The sequence below is a fragment of the Talaromyces rugulosus genome, chromosome V (genome assembly GCF_013368755.1).
Source record: "Talaromyces rugulosus chromosome V, complete sequence".
Taxonomy (NCBI): domain Eukaryota; kingdom Fungi; phylum Ascomycota; class Eurotiomycetes; order Eurotiales; family Trichocomaceae; genus Talaromyces; species Talaromyces rugulosus.
The window spans coordinates 3266428-3291358 of record NC_049565.1 but is presented as its reverse complement, the minus strand read 5'-3'; the positions used below and the strand labels follow the sequence as shown (position 1 = coordinate 3291358).

The 24931-nt window shown below is 45.0% G+C and overlaps 4 protein-coding genes across 4 annotated transcripts; 1 reads left to right on the top strand and 3 right to left on the bottom strand.

The window, feature by feature from the left end:
* Positions 1 to 277: 277 nt before the first annotated feature.
* TRUGW13939_09687 (uncharacterized protein) lies at positions 278 to 4893 on the top strand (the record flags this gene model as incomplete). The annotated part of the gene is made up of 8 exons (XM_035492807.1): positions 278 to 633; positions 692 to 917; positions 977 to 1040; positions 1093 to 1367; positions 1427 to 1655; positions 1715 to 1776; positions 1955 to 4275; positions 4566 to 4893. The coding sequence occupies 8 exons, from the start codon at positions 278 to 280 to the stop codon at positions 4891 to 4893; spliced, it is 3861 nt and encodes a 1286-aa protein (XP_035348700.1).
* A 2479-nt stretch (positions 4894 to 7372) lies between these two features.
* On the bottom strand, positions 7373 to 8167 carry TRUGW13939_09686 (uncharacterized protein; the record flags this gene model as incomplete). The annotated part of the gene is made up of 1 exon (XM_035492806.1): positions 7373 to 8167. The coding sequence occupies one exon, from the start codon at positions 8165 to 8167 to the stop codon at positions 7373 to 7375; it is 795 nt and encodes a 264-aa protein (XP_035348699.1).
* A 6721-nt stretch (positions 8168 to 14888) lies between these two features.
* On the bottom strand, positions 14889 to 15326 carry TRUGW13939_09685 (uncharacterized protein; the record flags this gene model as incomplete). Its single annotated transcript, XM_035492805.1, has 1 exon — positions 14889 to 15326. The coding sequence occupies one exon, from the start codon at positions 15324 to 15326 to the stop codon at positions 14889 to 14891; it is 438 nt and encodes a 145-aa protein (XP_035348698.1).
* A 6075-nt stretch (positions 15327 to 21401) lies between these two features.
* TRUGW13939_09684 (uncharacterized protein) lies at positions 21402 to 23450 on the bottom strand (the record flags this gene model as incomplete). The annotated part of the gene is made up of 3 exons (XM_035492804.1): positions 21402 to 21437; positions 21502 to 22136; positions 22340 to 23450. The coding sequence occupies 3 exons, from the start codon at positions 23448 to 23450 to the stop codon at positions 21402 to 21404; spliced, it is 1782 nt and encodes a 593-aa protein (XP_035348697.1).
* Positions 23451 to 24931: the final 1481 nt, after the last annotated feature.

Genomic DNA, 24931 nt, shown 5'->3' with positions numbered 1-24931 from the left:
AACTGTACATGTGATACGAAGGATTCATTTTTTTTATTGAATTATAGTGAGGGAAATATCGATATGGGTTTTCCCACAGTTACCCAACAACATATTTTAGCTAGTAAATTTATAAGTTAGAAGGGTGCATGCAGTCCGAATACCCCGCACTAGTGATTTGTTTCAGCCTCGCACGTCAGCACAAGGCTATCCCCAGCTTTGTTCAGCCGGATGTAGAAAATGCAAATTCCCTGTTTATATGTATACCTTACTCTGTCAGTCATGACACATAATCGCTATGGCTAGCCAGCGAAAGTCGCACGTCTTCCGGGTGACGGGTTTCTCTAGGGATCGACCTGATCCAGATCTCCAGAAAGTATTACAAGAGACCCTCCAGGACCACTTCACCGACGACGAGAGAACGCAAGTCGAGGCGGATATTACGATTGTACCTTCATGCTACGAAGCGGATACACAGAGAGTGGCGCTGGTGCGGTTTCGTGGTGGGATACCTCAGTTCCTTAGTGAGCTGAGAGTCGACCCTCTCGGCGACTGGCAGGTCGAGATGGGAGACTGTGACATCAACTTTGACTGTCACTTCTTCGGCTTTACCCAGCTCTACGCGCCGGACGAACAAGAACCAGTCGTTGCAGAGTAAGAACCTGTGCATTTATCTATGCCTCGAAGATTATTAATAGATAACGGGAAACAGTATTATCGCAATCGCCGGACTGGACGGCCATGCTTACGGATCGTGGCAAGGGAGAGGGAATCTCGGTCGAATGTGGCTTCGCGATTTTCTATCCAAGGATCTGCCACAATGTCGCACGATGATCTACGGGTACAACTCCAAGCTGTCGAGCCACGGGGTGGACACGATCCTCGACTACGGGCGGGAGCTGATGGAGGAGATCAAGAAGATTCGGAATACGAAGGAGGTGAGACATACTATCTGGATTATCTGTTAATAGTAAGGTTAGGTTAATTCTTTGACTAGATCCAGCAACGACCACTTTTCTTTATTGCACATAGTTTTGGAGGGATTATTCTAGCCCATGTAGGTGAGCGGTCACGGTTGAGTTGGTATAGACTGACGGTAGTTCAAGTGCCTAGTGAGAGCCATCCAGACGATGGAAGAAGACCACCCGGCGATCACTTCGCTTCATCGGGCCACATACGGCTTGATCCTCTTTGCGATCCCGCACAAAGGTCTCATCGTGAATGATATGCAGCAGATGCTGTCAGGTGGAAATCATCTACGACAGCACTTACTGCAGCAGATCTCCAGCAAATCCGATCTGCTGGTCCACCAGCTGGCCGAATTCAAGAATCTGATCCGGGACCGCAAGGTGGTCAGCTTCTATGAGACCGAACAGACTAGGCAGTTGGTATATGTACGAGTTGGCCCCAAATATCACGCAAGTCGAGGTGTTGACACCCACAGTAGGATCGTAACGGCCGACAATGGAGACGAGCGGGAGACTTTATCACGACGGTTGACGCCGACTCGGCTCTGCTCCAGCTTCCCGACCATGTGGAGGACAAGGTACCGCTGCACGCAGATCACTCGATGATTGTCAAATTCGACTCGCGGAGCGCGCCTGAATATCGTACGGCGCTCGATAAACTGCAACAGTTCGCAAGAGACGCGCCGCAGGTGGTGGCGGCTCGGTTTAGTGAGTGACCTGCTCTGAACAAGGCCAAGGCCGACTGGCTAATGGCCGCTTCCCCCTAGAGCGACCAGAAACTCCGCTCAGCCCGTTATCAACTGTCCCGTTCACGCGCGATCCAGACTTTGTTAGTCGCAACACGCTCCTTGATTGGATTCACAAAAAAAGCTCAGTGCCAGGGTCCAGAATTGCGCTAGTCGGCCTTGGAGGTGTCGGCTGAGTGTAGAGCGAACAATGTGTGGCTAATAATCTCATTGCTCACAACTTCAAGAAAATCGCAACTTGCGATCGAGTACTCCTACCAGGTCCGATCTGAATCGCCGGCGACATGGGTTTTTTGGGTCCACGCAAGTAACGCAGCCCGGTTCGAGCAAAGTTTCCGAGACATAGCCGACCGGGTTAAAATCTCGGGGCGCCAGGATCCGCATGCTAATATATTCGGACTGGTCGAAAACTGGCTCCATGATAAGAAGAGAGAAAGGTGGGTTCTCGTTCTTGATAATGTCGATGATCATGAGTTCCTTCGTAAGTCTCCGGCGACAGGCCTAGGAGATCCGAACAGTCTAATGAACGCCTCCACGAAGCCACTGTTGGAATACCTCCCTAGAAGCTTGAATGGATCTGTCATTATCACGAGTCGGACTCGAGAGGTTGCATTAAAGATGGTCGATGACAAGGATATTATTGAGGTTAAACCTATGGAAAGGTCCGAGGCGCTAGAGCTTCTCCAAAGAAAGCTTGAACAACCAGGGGAAAGCCAAGAGAGTCGCGATTTAGTGGAAGAGCTCGAGCTTATGCCACTGGCGATCGTACAGGCAGCAAGCTATATTAGGAATCGAGCCCCTCGTTGTTCCGTATCGCAGTATCTGAGACACTTCCAAAAGAATGACTGTAAAGCAACAAAGCTCTTGGAAACCGAGCCGGGTAACCTCTACCGGGACTTGGAGGCAAAGAACTCAATTTTGTTGACGTGGCAAAAATCGTTCGATCATATTCGCCAAACAGAACCGTCGGCGGCGGATTTACTTTCTCTCATGAGCTTTTTCGATCGGCAAGGGATTCCAGAGAAACTTCTCCGAGTTCAACCTGAGAACAGCCATATATTAAGTTCGGATCTTTTGAACGACTGCAGTAGTGATGATGGGGAGGTATCTGAATCTGATACGGTCGACAATTTTGAAAATGATATTGCAATACTCAGGAATTTTTCATTCATCTCTGTTGGCAAGAACAGCGTCTTCACGATGCACCGGCTAGTGCAACTGACTACACGTGAATGGCTAAAGACTCATAATCAAATGGAGCAATGGAAGGAGAGGTTTATTAGTAACCTCTATTACATGTTTCCGATAGGTGACTATGAAAACTGGGAAATATGCCGACTGCTCTTCCCTCATGTTAAATTAGCGATATCGCAACGCCCAAAATCACAGGAATCTCTACGGAATTGGGCTACGCTACTTTATAATGGCGCATCGTATGCGTTGACTAGCGGTAACGTCGCGGATGGGAGGGATATGGCGTCAAAATCAATGAAGCAGAGGGTTAGTGTACTAGGTGGAGAAGACAGAGGCGCTCTTGAAAGCACCGAAATGTTAGCGGTAATTTGCATGTTTGAAGGGGACTGGAAGGTAGCCGAGAAACTCCTTATGCAGGCGATGGAGACTTGCAAGACGAAGCTTGGCGAGGATCATCGCGAGACGTTGACCGTCATGGCCATCCTGGCGGGGACATTTGGTGCCCAGGGACGGTTGGAGGAGGCCGAGAAGATACAGTTGCAATTGATGGAGATTCAGAAGAGGGAGCTCGCCGAGGACTATCCTAACATGCTGCCGAGTATTGCCACCCTGGAAACGATATTTGGTAACCAGGGCCGGTTGACTGAGGCCAAGAGGCTCCTAATGCAGGTGATAGAGATTCAGAAGAGGAAGCTCGGCGTGGACCATCCCATCACCCTCATGAGTATGACCAGCCTGGCGTTGGCGTACCAGAGCCAGGGCCGGTTGGAGGAGGCTGAGAGGCTCCTAATGCAGGTGATAGAGATTCAGAAGAGGAAGCTCGGCGTGGACCATCCCATCACCCTCACTAGTATGGCCAGCCTGGCGTTGGCGTACCAGAACCAGGGCCGGTTGGAGGAGGCTGAGAAGCTCGAGGTGCAGGTGATGGAGACTCGGAAGACGAAGCTTGGCAAGGACCATCCCAACACCCTCACTAGTATGGCCAACCTGGCATCGACGTACCAGAACCAAGGCCGGTTGGAGGAGGCCGAGAAGCTCGAGGTGCAGGTGATGGAGACTCGGAAGACGAAGCTTGGCAAGGACCATCCCGACACGCTGACAAGTATGGCCAACCTGGCATCGACGTACCAGAACCAAGGCCGGCTGGAGGAGGCCGAGAAGCTCCTAGTCCAGGTGATTGAGACTCGCAAGACAAAGCTCGGTGACGACCATCCTGACACGTTGACGAGTATGTCCGGCCTGGCGATCACGTTATGGAACCAAGGCTGGTTGGAGGAGGCCGAGAAGCTCCTAGTCCAGGTGATGGAGACTCGCAAGACCAAGCTCGGCGAGGACCACCCTGATACGCTGAGGAGTATGGCCAATCTTGCTTTCATGGAACTCTTCAGGTCAAAACGCCGATGCACTCAATTCACTCCTAGCTTGCTTAGCTGAGCAGGATGTCCTCGGCCCTAATCATCCTCGTTTTTTTTTTAACTTATGAAACTTTGCTGGAATGGGAAATGGAAGGTCCACATATGAATGCCTAGATACAGTAAACTAGATATTTAAATATCACATGTTTATATAGCAGTTTATTCTTTATATGTACGTACGTGCACCGACTAGTGCAGTTGCCGATCCCGACATGGTTGGAGGTTCACTAAGAGCTCCAACGCTGACAGGCTGAGTCGCGAAGAACTGTGGCACGGATATTCCCGAATGGAAATTACGCCAGCTGGGCACAAATTCAGACACTCCTTGCGCATGCCAAAAGTGTGCTGGCGCCTATCCCTGACATCGGTGATGAAGATCGATTGAATATAGCCAAACTCTTATCTCATTATGGATGGTATCTCGATCATCAGGGAGTTTATAATCAGGTGGAAGTGATGTATCGACGGGCATTAGAGGCACGAGAGAAGGTGCTTGGACTGAACCATCCCAACACCCTCACCAGTGTCAATAACTTGGGCAATGTACTCTTCCGTCAAGGGAAATATGACCAGCCCTTGTATCCTATCTAATTTCCTTGAGCCGCGCAGCGAATGTGGAATTAGTTGAAAATCTGAATTAAACGTATTATAGACATTCTTGTAGATGCTACGTACGCGGTCTTGAAGACTTTTTTCCGGTAATTTATTCTTTGATTTTTTTTACTAAAGAAATTGCATCCATATTGTCTGGTTGTATTGTAATTCCTAAGACCACGTTTGTTCGATCATTTTCTTATCGTCTCGTGTTTTAAAAAGTGAGGCATCGCAGTAACTACTATTTGCAATCGATCTTTGTTGTTCTCGCTGCAGTAGAAATTTTGGTATAAGGAATTTCACGCTTGTCTCAATTGTATCGTATTGGCCTAATCGGTAATTTTGTGCCATGTACCAAGAATCCCTCAACATCATGCACATTATCCCCTCAGACGGTATATAATTAAAAAACGATCACGGGCAACCACTCTAATAAAAATTTGATTATTTGATTATTTTCATTTGTTATAGACCTTCGCGGGGTGTATCTTGGAACCAAGGTGGTCATAAGCGGTTCAACTGGCAGTTTGCGTCATGGTGTAACTGCCTATTCTACTTCCGGTATTATTTCTTGAAATAGGAGGAACAGCACCTCAAAATGAGTCTGAAATATCTCAACCTATATCGGTTAATTTCCAACAGGTCGATGCTGGATAAACTCACTGGTAATCGTAGGTACCTGGGAGTTGTTCCATCACACAGGGCGTTTCATGTCACGGGGATGGGGGTTACTTGACTTCGCAGAAGCATCTCAAAGGTTTCGTAGCCGTGGGTCAAAGGGCCCACATGAACAGAACCCAAGGCAAAGACCGACTACAGGCCCCTAGGCGAGGCATAAAGTTCGCCCGTAAGAAATGTGACGATGACTGTAATTAGAGCTACAAGGATACTTATAGTGGTAGCAGCCTGCATATCCCCCCAGGGGAGAGGTCGGGGTAAATGAAACCATCCATCCATCCATCCATACTGTACAATAGAGGGTGTCTGGCTGATTATGAGATCTGACTATTTGGTTCACCAAAATAATACAATGGATTTGGATACAGTATTGTGTCTTGTCTCACATCGTAAATACATTTTCAAAGCTACTTAAACATCGAGTCTGGCGAGTTGTACAATATAAAACCATAGCTATATATAACTCTAGCTAGATAGGTCAGAGGAGGTACGCATCGAATTGAACAAGCACACAGTATCTACATGCAGTACTATTGTGAAAAGTACATATTGCCTATGAATATTCATTTAATCAAAGATCAACTCTATTGGAACCTTATAAAAAACATTTGTGGTCAAGAAATATTTATATGGTGTTACGGCGTGGAAGCGGAAAGGTAACCAGAACGCTAAGTCATGAATTTAACTAGGACGACAACTGACTAAGAGAACTAAATTACAGGGGGGAGCAGGCCTCTATTTATAATGGCCTGCGAGCACTAAAAGATCTGGGAATTTCTAGTAACAAAGAGTTGTTTGCCACTGCGGTTCTATACCGCCTGAGCGAATTACACTCCCAGGCAGGATAAGCTGCCTAGTGACGAATTAGGACTGATTTGGTTAGTAAGCACCCTGAAGGTTGACAGAATTAAACACAGAGTGTGTAAAAAGGTAAAGCTAGTTTCAAATCTAGTTGTATAATATATTATCTATACATACATCCATACATATGAAAGGGTTTAATAGTAGCTCAACCTAAATAAATCATGAAAAACATTGTCTTGAATGTGACGTGCGTTTCCGAAGACATTTGATTTCTATCTAGGGGTGCGGATCTCGAAGACAATAAGCATAGGGAAGGAATCTATCTGACAGGACTCACGGGAAGGTTTTATCTTGTGAGATTATGTAATAGGCTTGACCCTTTGTAGCCCCAGGGTGAGGCTATTCCCAGATCTGGCACCGCGGGTTAAAGTTGTTGCCCTTCCTGCCTGAGGCTCCTGCCAGGCTCCGAGTCAGTTCCTACCCTTGGGGATAGCCTCAGCCGTCACATTGAACACTTTAAGGCCAACTTTAGAAACTGATTTTACACGATGATGATGGTGTGAATGTGGCTGGGTTTGTATTTACATTTATGGAGACTGTCTAGGATCAAATTGAAGGAAATGGCGAGGCATCTTTCATTGCCACTAATCTTATCTCCCACCACAATGCTATCGTGTCGCCTCATATTGTGACCTCCCCAAGCCACACAAAGTTTTGTGGTCCATTAATGCTGATAGCCACTGTTGGCTTTTAGACTATGAGTGATGTATAGGTTAGATTAAGTTCAATAAAGTATATAATCTATTTTCAATTCTGACCGAGTAGAAAATTATATGTACTAGTTAGTCTAATATTATTGATGTATCACCGTTATAGTTTATTACCAGTTCTCTAACAGTGTAAAGCAGGACTAATTTCACAGTACAGACAAGTTCCACATAGAAAGTGCAAATGAGGTGAATATAGGTTTTGGTCTGGCAGGGCTATTAAATAATTAATAAGTAGAAGTGTACGTCTGTCCAATAATACTAAGATCTGTTCCAGAGAGGAGATATCCATCACTAACAAAAAAATAAGCGTAACGTTCGATAGCGGTATTATTAACAAGCCATGGAATGACGTCTTGTAGGAACGTGACCTGACTACCAACGGACCCTGTATGTTGAAACTCGGTGATCCAGACTCTTTCAATCCCGTTTCTACGTGCAAGTGTGACTACAGCAGTAATGTAATCAATAAAATCAGCCGAGTAACTATCAGCATAGTAATGGATCGCGACAGCATCTGGTTTGCACTGGTCATTGCATTCAGCAAACCAATTCTCCAACCAGTTCAAACCAACTAGCTCCCCCACGCCGTTTGTAACGGCTGGAGTAACAAGCTGGGTTTGATTTGCGTAAGGAGTAATGTATGTCTGATAATCTACTGCCGCCTGTTTTGGAGACATATTTGCCTGTTCTGCGTTGTCTGGTTCATTGAAGCCCAGCAAGCAGCCGCTTCCAGATAAAAGAGCGTTCAAGGCAGCAGAGTGCCACTGGTCATACATTTTTGGTCCCCAAAGCATGGGACAGTATTCCACACCAAATGGAAGAACTCCATCAGCGTACATATCCCAGTTGTAGGCCCAGGAGGCGTGTTTCAGACTGTCGACAAGTGTGACATTGTTGTATGCCGCTCCAATCTTCGTGATTCCAGTATTGCGCGTCATGTAGTTATCCTCGCCCAAGTCAAGTGATGTGGCGATCACTGAAGATATGCCTGCAACGGCAATAACTCTGTAGAAGAGCATACTGCTTCTTGGGACTTAATAGCAATGAAATGCAAGGAGGACATTCGGAACTCGCTTTCGCTGCCTTAAATAGCGCACAATATATAACATTGAAGCTTTTAAACATAATATATCCCTCATTGGTTGTTAGAATTCAATTTCCTGCTATGGCGGTAGGGTGAAACTATAGTCTTCTCACTTCTTGTATGTAGCTGCTGGAATACTCGTTTTATCCATATAGTTCCGGTAATGCAGCCGACAACCAACAGCGGTCCGCCCTGGTAAGTATTTGCTGATCTGCTCCCATGTTAAAAGAGGGTTGCAATAAGCTCAGTAAGTTTGGCATTTTCTTCCGATGACCACTCGCTTGACTTTTGAGGCTTGCTGTCCATGTTTTGTTGTCAGAAGTGGCACTGGCGTAAAGATAAGGTAGGTCATCAGATTCATTGACGATTAATAATGACTTTGTGTAATCCTATATTTGGATTAAGTATAAGTACCTTGGTAAAGATTTTATGTTGTGGCGCGACGTGACACAGATTTTTTCATACTTGATCAAACATCTGGAACGATCTTGCATTAGGAAAAGTTACCAGAGAGTCACCTCCCAACAAACTATATTAAAGCTCTCAGATAGTTTTAAACAGGTGTTGGAAAACTCAAATTTCAATCTAGTTTATGTATTTTCAAGCATAATGAACAAAAATACAACTTAAACCTACATTTGAACTTATATGTCGATAACAACAAGAATTAAACACTCATTGGTCATAAGAAACTGAACAGTTTACTTTGAAACATGAGATGCCCAAACCCCTAAGATACTCGATACTGGAAAGTGAACTAACACTATGAAATATTGGATTGGTTGATGTATCAATATTGTAATAAGCCTCCCTAAAATAGCAAATACTTCGGGCTCGCTGATACATCCCTTAGGTTACTATTACACATGTGTCTAAAATAGGTTATTGGTGGTGTTTGTGTATAGTATGCTATTTAAAATGAATCTACAGTGTTTGAAACGGTGGCAATATTTATACTGTTTACAGTGGGTGTTTAAAGTAGACCCACATGTTTAAAATGATCGACATAATTTAGACTAGTATTTGCGGGTACACTGATTCATACCCGCAGTGTTTAAAACCATCAGCAATATCTAAACCCTTTACGTGTATACTGTTGAAAATGAACCCACAATGTTAAAAAAGAGCAGAAAGTTCTTTACTATCGATACGAGTTTTTTTTTTGTTTTTTTTTTTTTTTTTTCAAATAATGAATTTATAGTGTTTAAGGAGATCAATTATTCTCTAACAATATAAACATTTCGAATATGTATAAACACTAGATCAAAATACTAGATGGCTAGTGTGAAACACTACTTACGCCACCAACAATAATTAACAAGGTTTTCATAAGCTAATTATAAACACATCTAACTATGTAACAGGTTAGTGCGAGATAGCTGGATATTAGATAAACTGTAATAGATATAAACTAGCGGACAGTATTTAATATATTTAATCACTACTTGGCCTTAGTCCAACTTAAAGAGAGTTCCAAGTCCAATAAGAAGAAATTTTATACCATAGAAATGGAATACGTCTATAGCTCTTACCATATTAAGTATCTTAGTTAGCAGCCTTTTCATGAAAAAGAAGACGCTAAAATCAATAATATAGATATCACGCAAAAGAAGATATAACAATAATAATATAAATATCTTTAGCAGTAGCATAAAAAACTCTAGCTATAAATTTCTATCAGTAAGTAAAATTATTTTAGAAAACTCATTTTTTACTCACTAAAGTTACAAAAGAAAGTTAAAAGTCTTCCAACCTCTCAGACCAAGCAAGCCAAGCCTCTGATTAATTAATATATATAGAGACAAAATCCACACAATAACTTACTGTAACAAACACAGGGCTTTCGATCTATCACCGAAAAGAATCAATCATTTGAGGGGTCCTTAGTGCAGTGCCAAGTTAGTAGTGAAAAGTGGATAGACAGATTATATAAAGGCATACATGCCTATGAAAGAACACTGAGAGCCCATGAAAAATCAGAGACGCCAAAAAAGAGCTCGAAGGCGCTAAAAAAGAAGTGCAAAGCATCTCAAAAGAAATTGAAGACGCCAAAAGGGAAGCCGAGGATGACAAAAAATTTGCTATGAATGTGAAGGAACTCCAGGTACATGTGGAAATCTTGAAAATTGAAAATCGTCGTACTGTTTTTGGTGATCTTCCCGTTCATAGAGTTTCGTGTGCTGATTTGCGTGAAGAAATTTATTTGGTACTGTATCTTGTGTTACTTGAGTAGAAAGAAAAATTATAGCTATGAAGGAGAGAATTTATAGCAAAAATATGTTTCTTGCTTGTACAGTAGATCGCATATTGACAGTTCCATCAACTTGAGCTCTCTATTATGCTACGTACCTACGTCCACAATCGCTAATCATAATGCTCGAAATAACATAGTAAGCTACCTATTGCGGTGTCCATCATTGTCTACGTATCAACCCACTCGGCTCTTTCAGGAGGAACGATGAACTGCAAGTGTAAGGGGTTTATTTTGCCAGTCCAGTGCTACAGCCTTCAATGCTAATATGTATTCTGCTGATTCGTTGTGCTGATTCAGAAGCTGTGTGTCGCCACCTTGAGACCATAGAAAACAAGTAATTCGCACATGCGAGGGCTGACACGGCAACTGGTGGTTTCGGACGGAGTGAAACTCCCAGAGGAAATGGAGAACGGTAAGGGAGGGGTGCGGGAGAAAAAAATATCCTTCCAGAGGGGTCCTAGTTGTTGATGACACCTCCATCAGAATGTGGTAACATCCTTATCAAGAGATAGTGTAGAAGATGAAACGATTGGTCACGCAGATGACAAATCCGTTAATGAATATCAGGCTTATCCAGAGCATTGGCCGACAGGAATCCTTCGCTGAGACACCGTCTGCTGCATTAGCAGGCCACGCTTCATCGAACTCGGTTAGCGGATTCTTCCGCTGAAGGTGACGTGGCTGGAGTCTTGGTGATATGGGGCCTCGTCAGATTGGCCGTGCTGGGGACCTAGGTACAGGAATCTGAAGAGGCAGGTCTGATAGGGGGTTAGTGCGTATCATCCCATTCCAACCCATCGATGCTTCAGCAATGTACTTCTTTCTGTAGGTCCGTAGGGATGATAAACGGGGATCCCCGGACGGGAGACTGTCTGAATTCATACGCAGCTTCACTGTCTGTCTTGATTTCTCACGCTTTATAAGCAAATCATATTCTATTGGTTACATTCTTAGTTAAGACCATACGATTCTGACACGGTAGAGTAGAGTATTGGGTGACACATCTTTGCTATGACCTTACCGGCTTGGATTGGGGGCAGCTTCACATGATGAAGGTGACAAGGAAGATCGGATTGGCGGTGTTGTCCGGTAAAGGCAAGGTAATGGGCCGGCTAGCACGGGGGCAGAGCCAAGAGGGGGACAGCGCTAGGGGATATTAGGCATTAATGATTCATCGAGTATTTATAAGCCGTGTTTTTCCTTCCACAAGCCCATTTCGACAAACTCCAGGATCCGCAGATACACCCATCGAGGCCACAACTGTTGCCAATACCCTCGAAATGAACACACTTATTGAACTCCCAGCTGAAATATGTCTCAATGTTTGCGAGTTCCTATATTGTACGGATATTTATGCATTCTGTGAAGCGTGCCGGTTTTCACAAGTCCCCCCCGAATATGTACGTCTATGTGGTGGCATAGAATCCGTTTTCAAATGGGCAGTTGGTGAATCCAAAGACATCATGGCGATCAACACCCTCAAAATGTTATTTGAAGAAAAGGAGTATGACTACAGCAGTATCAAGATCTGTGGCAGATCCCCGCTGGTATTCGCTGCTATTATCGGAAATTATGCGGCGGTTAGTCTCTTCATAAAAAATGGCTTTGTCGTGACAAGAGACAGTTTTACCACCGCCTATTGCCTTAGGAAAGACATCTTACTAACTGCGTCGAACGGAATGGTGTCAGCCCTTGAAATAATGATTGATTGTTTCCCTGAAGTCATAAGCGACATCTGGAAACATCTTGACCGCCATATGGTCCCTATGGGTACTTTAACAGGCGGGCTTAAAGCTATTAAGTGTCTCTTATCGATAGTACCTCCTGAGCATCATCGGAAGGTATTGTCTCAAGGGGTGTTTTGGATCATTCTGGATGAACGTTTCAGCCTAGCCGAGAAGATAAAGGCCGTGGGACTCCTCCTCCAGCAGGGTGCCGATGGATATTATCCGTGTGGTAGCAGGACCCCGCTAGAGTCCGCAGCATGTCGCGGTTACGTTGAAATTGTCCAACTATTAGTTAAGGAAAAATACGATCCGAGGTCAAGATCGTCTCGAAATGCACGAAAGCTTGCGAGAAAACACGGGCATAGTCAAGTTGTGGATATTTTAACGAGAAACAGCCGCAAAAGCCACAGGATAGCTGCAAGAGGTCGGAAAAGCTAGCTCGTTGGAACATTACAGGGGGTAGATGAAGATGGTGTTACTATTGATTTCTATAGATCCCTGTTTATTTCGCTACTGCATCCACTTTGGGCGTGTTTCCCAACTATCTCACTAGCAAAGGGGGGGTTCGGTGTTGGCTAGTTAGTTGATAATATTATTGTCTTGTGACCTTGTCAAAACCTATGCATGGTCTCATAGATTGCATGATACGAAGACCCACCTCTACTTCCTATCCTGCCAAGGCTGAAGCTGTGTTGGTAAGCTCAAAGTGACGTAGAAGGCGTTCCTGCAATGTTCTACTTCCTCCAATCTAGTCTAGCCTGCAAGAACCCTTGTCTGGTGGTGACGTGGTTCGTATTTAACTGCTGAGACCATCAAGCTCTGGAATGCCAATACCGGCATGTAGACGATTACAGGCCATTCATCTTCAGTCCAATTAGTGGTCTTTAACTTACTTCCAATGGGCAGACCCTGGCCTTAAGTTTAGACGACCACACATTTAACACTGATGGAGTGTGACATAATAATATCATGTTCTCCAGCTGCCATATAATGATTACAACCAAGGATTAAAGTGTCCTTGGCAAATAACTGGGTTACCTTGAATGGTGAGGATCTACTATGGCCCTCCCGAACATTGTCAATACAATTACTCCGCGTTCATAGGTGCCACCATTGGTTTAAGATACAATGACGGCCGAGCTTCTTTCATACACAGCAAACTTATTATTCCTCTCCACTATTCCAAATATAGTTTAGATTCGTTTTGTATTACATAAGATTATAGAAACAGTAAAGAGTTTACAATGGTGACAACGGTTTCTAATGCCTTATACATATTTCCATCCTACTTCCCCGCGGATAACCGGCTAAATTGGCATTTAAGCCATGAGAAACACTATTGGGCGTGGTCCGTCATGGTTTTAAGGAACTCAAAACAATAGTCTGTAGACATGAATCTTCAACAAGCCATAGAGATTGAACTCGTCCCTGCATACAGTCCGACCCTAGATATCCTTCCATGCTTGAACCGACGGTCTTGCTTTTAAACCCTGATTCCGAAGCCCTATTTTGCTAAAATACATTGGTTTATATTCCCGTACCTGTCGTGAATATCTGGCAGGAACTCAGATAACTTAACGATAGGCCAACAACCAAGCTTATGCAGTCATCAACATATATTAAACCAAATAAAAAAAAATTTTACGGCGACTTCAAGATTTTCAAGATTGTAGATGTTTTGGAATCAGAAAACAAATATCTTGAACACTGTGGCTCTAGAGAAAGCTAAAAATAGCATGAACTGCGTAGCAGGTCGATGCCGAGATGGTTGGGTGAAGACATTGTCGAAGCCATACCAAGGCAATAAAGCAAACAACTAGGCAGTAATATGACTTCTGCCAGCGTCATCCTACTAAACTATATTTGTTTTAAGCCTATGTATACAGTATCTCCCAATAGCCTCAACGTCTGGGCAAACGCAATATCGTCCTCTGGAACTTTTTCTACCTTTTTTTTACAACACTCAAGGACACGGAAAAGTTATATAAACATGAGCCGATGCACTTCTGAATTGGTAGTGTCGCCAAATACGAACAAACAAACATCATCTTATCCCACTCGCTTTGCTTTGTCGGATAAGTTTGCTGCTGCCGCAATTCCTCCAAAAGGTGTCCGGCGAAAGAAATCCCAGTCGTAGCAGTATCTATACTATAACTTCAAATATTACATAATGAAGGCACTAATTGCAATTATACAATGTACGGTGGCACCCCAGCTTATTTTCTCACAGTCAGTCTCGTCGTATGGGAGTCGGATGAGCCGATCAGTGCCCAGATTGTAGTCATTCTCGAAATCGGTTTGACCGACATTCAACGATTATTTGGTTGCCCCACCGCCAAGTCCTTAGTGTAGATTTATTTACTTTGATTGGACATACACTATGGATAGAGATAGAGCGACAAATCAATTTCATTCAACTATGAACTAGGGAGTTAGCAGTGGGGCCCTGTAACAATCAACGCTAATGTTTACTGGTCAACCCGATTTCGAGAATGACTGTAAGGAACAGAAGATGGGAGGTAGTTGAATCTCCTGGACTATGCCATAACTACTGAAAGATTATTTTATAAAGAGACCGGAATATTTCTGTTTAAAATGACGCAACAGTGCTCATCATACCCCCTTGGCAACCGCAATTAGGACGTCACATTATTACCTTCATGCTGAAGAATATATCATTCATGGTATAATTCCGCCTTGGCACCCTTGTGTACAAGATACTCGCGTATCTCGTTTATATTTTCTCCACCACCCGCCTCATTTAGCCACGTCAGAGGTGTTGTCCGCTCTTCATCTTCAGTGTTGACATCCGCTCCATGCTCAACCAGTGCCTTCACTGCCCAGTACTGACAATATTCCGATGCCCAGGATAATGCAGTTCGGCCATGAAAATCCGTCCCGTCAACTTCTGCACCATAACTGAGAAGAAGTTTGATAAGGTCTACATGCCCATTAATAGCGGCGAATATCAGTAATTGCCGCCCTTGTTTCCAAGGATCTTTGTCATTGCGAATATTTGGATCAATCCCGTCATCTAAATACTTTTGAACTGTAGATTGGCGGTTGTTCTCAATAGCCTTTATAAGCTCCTGTGGAGCTGTTTGTCTTGACATCTCCAGGCTAATAAATATCGGAACTCGTGATACTGTAAATACAGAGGAAACCACCATGTAGCATGACTTTATATGTAAGGGATTTACCCAAGATGCCCCATACCCTAGTAAAGACTAAGATCAGCTTGTCCTCAACTACATGCATGGCCCAATTTCATAGTACTGGGGTGTTCATAAGTATTAGAGTAACTAAAATGTACATGCGGGTACAAAATACACAAATTGATATAGCGGATACGATCGTAACGCAGTTTAATCAATTCTATAACAGTCAAAAGGTGTTTACATCTTTGTTTAGTAAGAATTTATTTGACTTGGCTAGACAACAAACTACAGTCAGATTCGAAACTGCCTTCATCTCATTCACACACTCTCTTTTTCAATTAGTCTCAAAACTGACTGTGGCATTTATCGAGCTTAGGGGTCAGCAAGGGATGTATCAGCGAGCCCGAAGTATTTGCTATTTTAGGGAGATTTATTACAATATTGATATATCAACCCATCCAATATTTATTCACTTTCCAGTATTGATTATCTTATGGGTTTTGGCATCTTATGTTTAAAGGTAAACTGTTCAGTTTCTTGTGACCAATGAGTGTTTAATTCTTGTTGATATGGACAAAGTCATTATAAATCATTAATAAATCAGATGACCTACCTTATCTTTTCCCCGGTGGCACTCATAAGAACAAAACCAATTAGCAGCTACGTAAAACAAGTGAGAAGACTATATACCCCACCGCCCTGGAAGGAAATTTAAGTATTACAACATCCCAGAAAGAAGGGGAATATCCGGCGAAGGATGCGACAGGGGATATAAACTTCACGGTAAGTAGTTAGCGAGCAACATATAGATCAGTACATATACCAAAGCATTGCCATTTACTTATTTTAAAAAAACTATAATTACTTGTACAATCCTCTACTGAACCATATAACCACAAATAATACAGTAGTTTGCACCTTCAGAGTACAGGCAAATTCAAACTACCTTCACCATGTTTACACACTCTCTCTTAAATTCTGCCCCACCGTGGAGATGTTGTTGCCTTGTGCTAGTAAAGATAGAGTTAGTATATAGCATATCAACATATACTAAATTAACAAATATCACACCAATATAAGGCAGAAATACCTCCACAGTGGGGTAAAATTCAACAGAGAGTGTGTAAACAAGGTTAACCAAGTTTCGAATCTGCCTGTACAGTTCTCTGCTAGTTCAGCTTTCATGAAGTGCTTTATTGGCTTGCTCAATAGCGGCACGAAGCTAGTACTTATTGCCGGACTGTCATCCATAGAACTCGGCCTGACCTGTCAGAATCAAACTCTATAGCGGGCGGTTCCTGTAGACTTTGAAAAAAAACATGTCTTGTTTCTTTGCCGCAAGGAATGGTGATAGCGTAGCCATATTTAAGAATTTCTGCATCGTACGGTGGCCCACCTACAGCAATTATATGAGATGGGAGGAGCGCAGAGATCTTGTTCCTGTCGTAAAAGGAGTACTGCGAAATAGCCCGGCTATTATATTTAGAAAAGAGTCGTACTAGCCATTCACTATCCAGTTGTAGGGGACCTTCCGGACATTCGATTTCTGAAACGTTGAGTATGATATCTTTACAGAATGTGATCTCCTTTGTAGATTCGTTATATTCATGTTTCTGTAATGATTCCCTGAACAGTCTAAAATCGTAATCAGGATTGGTTGTTTTATCGCCACAATGAATCGTTATATAAATTGGTTTCTGATGTTGTTTTAGCAACCCGATTTTATCAAGTTTCGGGCCGAAAAGAAAAGGGTTTCCCTTCATCTGGATCATTTTTCGAAGCCATTTATCATCCTTGAAAATGGAACTCCATAGTGCATGGTGTCCATCAAGGTACGACCGAATGTAGTCCCAAATTTGCCTGAGAATATACCGTACCATTGTAAAGGTAAGGTGTTTTTACTGTACTTTGGCGTCTGGTGAGGACAGCATACACAAGAACTAATAAAAATATGTGTTGGAAACGAATCCAGGAATAGGCTTCTGAGAGATGTCCTAGGAAACTGGATTGAGTAATTAATCAAGAAAGCTTCGCCATATAGCAGGAAGTGTAGCATTTATACATCTGAAGAAGTGCTGGTTTCCAACAATGTAAGCTTGTAAAGACTTTTTTTCAAGCTTGGTTGACGTGTATGTGACGAGGACTAGCGATACAGTCCCATGCGTACTTTCTAATTATATTTGTTATTATTGCTCTTTATTTTTTTAAACCAAATTCAGTTTACACAGTGTTTAAAACTTTAAAGAATATATCTCTAGTGTTTAATATACTTTGAAGTGTTTTACTGCACATGTACTAATGTGGCGATAGTTTGGTGTAGGAAAATAGAGAACTTTAATCTTCATTTATAGCTACAGAGAAATTTGAAACCTCCTTCAGTGTTTTACACACATCTCTCTTTGTTTTTGCCCCACAGCCTAGGCTGTTGCCTGAAGCTATGTTAAACATGACTAGAGTGGTATTTTATAATACGACTTTTATATGTAATATTTAGCTAAATTTAGTTATTACTATCTTATTAGAACTTGATAGCTAGTATTACAGTAACGGGAAAGATACTAAGCTAATGTTTATTTAACTGTGACGTGCCTTTTCCAAAGATATTCGATTCCTATCTAGGGGTGCGATTCTCTAAAACAACAAGCATGGGAAAGGAATCTAACTACCAGGACCTGCGGGAAGGTTTTATCTTGTGTGCTTAGGTAACCAGCTTGACCCCTTATGGCCCCGGGGTGAGGCTATCCCCAGATCTGGCACCGCGGGTTAGGGTTGATGCCCTTCCTGCCTGAGGCCTCCCATCCGGCCACGAGGCCGCTCCTACCCTTGGGGATAGCCTCAGGCTCAGCCGTCACATCACCCCCCCCTTCGGAAACGCTTGCCCTCAAGCGTTGGTTGCCGGTCTGTCATCATCTGCATGCTCTTCAACAAATCGATCCTCCTCCATGGCTTTCATCCACGCATCCAACCGGCGCGGCGGACCTGGCTTCTCGGGGTTGGCATCATGGAACGATTTCAGCGCCAGTGGAGCGTTCGAAAAGTACCCTGCTGGATACCATACTGGATCTGGGTCCCTGCCTAGCCAGCTTACTCGATAGCACAGCTTCTTCCAGCGCATCCGGGAGTCCAGGATCCTGTCGACTTCCCATTCCGAATTTCCGTTGACCTGGAGCTCAGGACATTCCTCCTCCAGTTGACCAGCGAGGGGCTCGGTCGAAGCGGCGCGGCGGAGCTTGTCCGGGGAAAAGATACGGTGCACTCGTACGCCCTGCGGCAAATCCAATTCAAAGGCATGTCCTATCTTACGCAGTATCTTGTATGGCCCTTCGGACTGATGGCCCAGCTTCCTGCCTGGTCGTCCTGTATCCCATCCTTCGTTACTGACGTAGACGTGGTCACCAACTCCGAAGTCTATCTCCCGTCTGCGCTTGTTCGCTTGCCGTTGCTGTCTGCCTTGTGCTTCCGCAATATTATTGCGGGCGTGGTCCCATATGCGCTCTAAACGCTGTACCCATGCTCGGGCTTCCTTCTCGTTCAGTGTGTAGCTTCTAGGCGGCGTTGGTGGCGCCCAATCAAACGACATCCGAGGAGCATAACCTTTTTCTATCTCAAATGGGGACATCCCTGTAGATTCCTGTGGCAGTGACGCAGCTGCAAAGTCGATGATTGGTAGGTACTCCGACCAGTCGTCCATTGCAAAGTTAACATATGGCCGCAGCCGCTGCTGAAGATACTGATTCGCTATCTCTGTTTGTCCATCTGTCTGGGCATGCCGTGCTGTCGACAGCTTTACCTTGATGTGAAGGATTCGGCACGCCTCTCCCCAGAACTCAGAGATGAACTGGCCTCCTCGGTCTGATACAATGCTGTCTGGCAGGCCTGTCCACGGGAAGATATACCGAATCCATAACTTTGCCATGTCTCTAGCTGTCACCCCCTTGTGGCACGGTATGGAGACCGGTCTTTTGGTCAAGCGGTCGACGGTGACAAAAACGTTATCGAATCCCCGTTTGTCCTGGGGCAGCTCCATGAAGTCCATCGACAAATGCTGCCAAGGTCGTACTGGGATAGGTAACGGTTGGAGGAGTCCAGGGGCCCTGTCCCTGCGCGTGTTCGTCCTCTTGCATGTCTTGCAATTGTCCACATACCGGTTCACATCATTGCTCCATGCCTCCCAGTAGAACCGTTCTCGGACTAGCTTCAGCATCTTTGTACGTCCTGGGTGCGCTGTTGCGGGTTGTCGATGTACTTCGTCTAGCAGTCGTGCTCGTAAATCGTCCTTCTTGGGAACATAGAGTCGTTCATTAAAGAAAAGTCGTCCTTCAATCACCCTATGGCTCTCCCCTTTCCCTGAGAGTAAGACTTCGGCACCTTTCTCGGCCACATATTCCTCGTTGGCCGCCAACACCTTGGTGACAATATCATCCTCTGCAGTTAGGGTGACCAGTTCTGCATATGCCATCTCAAGTGCGATCTTATCGTCGATTTTATGCCGCGGCAGTAGCGTTCGGTTCCGGTGGTCGAGGTTTTTCGCCTTTTCATCTTCTCTCCGGGTGAGGGTGTCCGCCAATACATTCGCTTTTCCTGGTCGGTATCTGAGTACAAAGTGGTATTCCTCCAAGAACTCGCACCATCGGGCTTGTCGGGCGTTCAGAGCTTTGGTAGTCATAAAGTACTCAAGAGCCCGGTGATCCGATAGGACATCAAAGGACTCCTGTCCTCTCAGTCCGACCAATTCGGACTTCCATTCCCTCAGAGCCTTTATTACTGCCAGTAGTTCCTTGTCATGGATGTCGTAATTATGCTCGGCTGGGGTCATCGATGCGGAGTAGTACGCGACCGGATGCCATTCCTCATCCTCACACAGTTGAGATAGGACTGCGGCCACTACTCCGTCTGACGCGTCCGTTTCCACGCGGGTTTGGCGATTGGGGTCGTAATGGGCTAGCACCGGGGCTTCCGATAATTTCTTTTTCAGACTTTCAAATGCTTCTTCGCACTCCTTACTCCATATAAATGGAACGTCAGTTCGAGTGAGGTAATGCAATGGCCTTGCAGTTCGGCTGTAGGCCTTTATGAACTTCCGATAGAAGTTGCAGAAACCAAGGAATGACTGTACTCCCAAAACTGTCATTGGCGTCTTCCAGGAAAGGATAACCTCAATCTTTGCTGGGTCGACCTCTATCCCCTCTGAGGTAATGATAAAGCCCAGATACTTGGTCGATGTGACATGGAACTCGCATTTTTTGATACTGGCTTGCAGTCCTGCCTCTCGGAGTCTCTCCAACACCTGTCGCACATGCATCTCATGCTCTAGCTCGTTCTCGCTGTATATCAATAGATCGTCGATGAACGCAATCACGAACTGGTCAAGGTAGTCCATGAAGATATCGTTGATCAGTCGTTGAAACGTCGCTGGTCCATTGGTGAGGCCAAACGGCATTACCTCATACTTAAAAGTGCCATACCGACAACGGAAGGTGGTCAGATCTGTGGAGTCTGGGTGCATTCGGATTCGGTGGAACCCCTGCCTAATGTCCAGCTTAGTGAAGATCTTTGCCTTACTCAAGCGCTCAAAGACTTCCTCGATGAGTGGCAGTGGATATCGGTCCTTTCTGGTCAAAGCGTTCAGCTTGCGGTAATCAACACAGAAGCGGAATCCGCCATCGGCTTTCTTGGCCATGAGGATTGGAGACGCGAATGGTGCATTGCTAGGGACGATAAATCCTTTATCCAGGTTATCAATAATATAGTCTCGGGCTGCTTGGAGCTGTTCCTCTGACATTCGATATAAAGGACTATAACCCAACTCTAGGTCCTGATTCAACTCGATCTTGTGGTCATACTTCTGGTGAACTGGCAACTCGTCTGAGCGGATCTTCGAGAAGACGTCGGCGAACTCGCGATACTGATCCGGCAGCTGCTGCTTGATCTCCTCGCTTTCAGTCGACTTGGCCGTTCTTTCCTTCTCAGTTTCCAGCGCCTGCTCTATCTCGCAAAGACTAGTCATGAAGACATCTGTAGTCTTGCTTTTCACACAACGATGGAATCCGGCAGCTCCGATGATTGCTATGTCCATTCCATACGTCCTTCTTTCTGAGCGTTGGCGATGTGGGTTTCTCGTCGGACTGACAACTGGTGACGCTTCCTTGGTACTGCCAAAGGGTCCTGTGGCGTTCTCTGATCGTAAGGCTTTCTCCATTTTCTGCAGTTCCATCCTTGATTGCGTCCTTTGCGTTCTTCCTGTAACTGCAGGCGCTTTCCTTTGGGGTTCTGGTTGTAGGAGTGGGACAGGTTCTTCCATCAACCGATCTCGGCGCTCCATATCAGCTTGGTGCTCGAGATTGACTGGTCCATTTCTCCTTAGTATTGTCTTTGGCATGCGGATGAACTGCTCTCTCTCCATTTGATCTTTGAGAGACACATCCTCCGGCCATAAAAGGCGACGGTTTCTGCAATCCACCAACACATTGTACTTCTCCAGCCACATACGACCCAAAATGACATCGTGACGGCCTAGTCGCACTAAGAGAAAGGGTAGATGCCGCTGCATCCGGCCATCAACAACCAGTGTTAAGATCATGAGGTGCGTGACCGGTTCCACTGTCTTCCCATCATACCCTCTCACCCCACAGGGTTCAGAAACGGGTACTGTGTATGTCTGAAAGTGTCGTGCAAGCTTCTCCGCTAAAAATACATCTAAAAAGGCAAATCCGTTGGCTCCAGTATCGGCCAAAGCTTTGGTGCAAATTGAATATCCATTCTTAGCTAGCTGAATAGATACAGTCATGCTGTCCTTCTCTCTCCCCATCAGCTGTGAGAGATCCAAAGCTTCGTTGTCCGTACTTGATGCGCCTAAGAAGGAGACTTCTCCTAGGCGTGGGCGTTTTCCGACTCCTTGCCTGCGTCATCCTCCAAGGCCTTCAGATCCGGAGCCTTCTTCTTGAGGGGGCACTTGTCAGCACGGTGACCGCTCAGTTTGCAATTGAAGCACTTGTCCTCGCTCATTAGCTTCTTCTTTTCTTCCCAGGAGAGCTGCGGTTGAGGGGCTTCATTCTTCGGCTTCGATCCTCCGGAGGTATTCGACTGGTGGCCTCCCTGGCTGTGGCCTTTGCTGCTCCCAATCCCACGGCTGCGGGCGCGTCGTTCCCCTTCAGCGATCTGCTCGAGGCGGTTGGCAGTAGTGTGGCATCCTTGTACAAAGGTCTGGTACGACACCATTGGGTCGGTGCTTTCCTTGATCATGGCGCGCTGCATGTCGAACGAGAGTTTGTGGTAGAGTTCCTCCTTCCATTCTGATAGGGCGAGGCCAGCTTCCTGGGCAAGAAGCGTGAATTTCGACAAAAAGATCTGAAACTTCGAATCTCTCATTGCTAGGCGACGGAGTTCCATCTTCGCATTGATCACGCGGTTCTCGTCCATGTAGATTGTTCTCAGATGCTCGAAGATGTCACCGACATCCTGGTAACGTTGTGCTGAGTCCTTCCGGAATCGTGGGAGCAAGTGGTTGGCCGCTTCTCCCTTACACATCCCCTTCACGTACGCCATACGGGCCAGGGCTGTTGGGTAATGGTCGGCGTTGGCTTCCAACTTGTTCTCGACGTCGATCTCCCATGATTCGTACTTGGGATCGATTCCATCCGATAGCAGCTGGCCATCTGGCAGCTTGGTGGTCTTCTTCTTGTGGTCTCCCCCGGCTGGAGAGGTATTGGCGATTGCGGCATCACGCTCCGTGATCAGTTCGGACATGGCCTGGCGATGGTCGGCCAGGTTGCTCTTGAGGTTCTGAATCTCCTCTCTCATAGAGTCGATTTCCTCTGTGTCGTTGTTGCTAGACTCAGCGAGAGCCTCTTCTAGTCGTTTCTCCTGCATGGAGAGGTGTTGGAATAAACCTTCAAACAGGCCTCCAGGGTCGCTTCTGCAAAGCTCAAGGAATTCATCCTTATTGAGTGGTCCCTCAGGAACATCTCCAAGCTTCAGTTCTTCGAGGTTAACGGTCAAGCGGCGACTGGGCTCTCCCACATCGTCGTTGCTGGCGCTCTCGCCATGCTGACGTCCGTCAGCGGTACTTGGTCTTGCCATCGTGCTGGCTCACAAGATTTCCAGGTTTCGAATGAAGGTAAATGAAGGTTCAGGGTCAGAGCGCTGACAAGGCGTTTGTCGTGGCTGTACGGACCGTGCTGAACACAAAGAGGTTGAGATAAAGAAAAGTCTACCCCCGACCAGAGCGCTGACTGCAGCTGAGTGCTGGCTGTGCTAGTCGTGAGAAAGACAAAGATAAAGTGTAGCGATGCTTGTTGTAATGTGACGTGCCTTTTCCAAAGATATTCGATTCCTATCTAGGGGTGCGATTCTCTAAAACAACAAGCATGGGAAAGGAATCTAACTACCAGGACCTGCGGGAAGGTTTTATCTTGTGTGCTTAGGTAACCAGCTTGACCCCTTATGGCCCCGGGGTGAGGCTATCCCCAGATCTGGCACCGCGGGTTAGGGTTGATGCCCTTCCTGCCTGAGGCCTCCCATCCGGCCACGAGGCCGCTCCTACCCTTGGGGATAGCCTCAGGCTCAGCCGTCACATAACTAGCGTTAGGCAACGGCCTGGGCTGTGGGGCAAAAACAAAGAGAGATGTGTGTAAAACACTGAAGGAGGTTTCGAGTTTGTCTGTACCACTTATACCAAGTATCAAAGGCAATAAAACTATCAAAAAAAACTATAAAATTAATACTAGTCTAAAAGATCATATTTTAATAGATATTCTTATTAATACTAACCTAGATAGATAATGAACTGGCCTTGCTATTAGCAGATTTAGGAGTGGGCACGCTGAACTTAGCTAAAACAGAAGTGAATATGGTCCCTGAGGAGGAAGCATTCAGAACAGCACCAGACCAGTTTGAAGAATAATTGGAATTAGTGGCGTCATTATGCATTGCCTGAACACTGTAGACTCGTTTTGAACAAAATATATGTAGAGTGTATAAATATTTCTGATTGTTTCAACACTGTAGATCCAGTTGAAGCTATACCCACAAATAACTAGTATAGACACTGCTGGTTTACTCTGACAACGTATCTAAATATCGTATAAACATTGCCAATAATTTTAAATACCATATATTCATTTTAAACACACCTGTAAATAGTTTAGACATTGCCGATCATTTTAAACACTGTGGATCCATTTTATACATCATGTGTAACAGCAACGAGTTAACAAAACTTATATTAGCCTCTATCCATAGAGTCTAGGAATCTTGAACAAATGAGGAAATTAGCAGCACGGTCATTTCTAATATATATGCGTTACTTACCTAGGCGAATACAACAAGGAGTCATTGCCTAGAAATGATATAGTCGTAGTTAATGCTTTATGAAGCTTTTCAAAATCCAAAACTGCGGCGGTCGCTCCCCTACAAGCAATACATATTATCAAAGATACATCTATTATCTAAAACTAGTCTATTCTGTGTTTATCGCAAGCACTGTTTGAATGAACACACTATTCTCAAAAACTGATTGGAGCGTTCAAAATAGCTCCTCATAGTTCTAGAAGTAGAAGTAT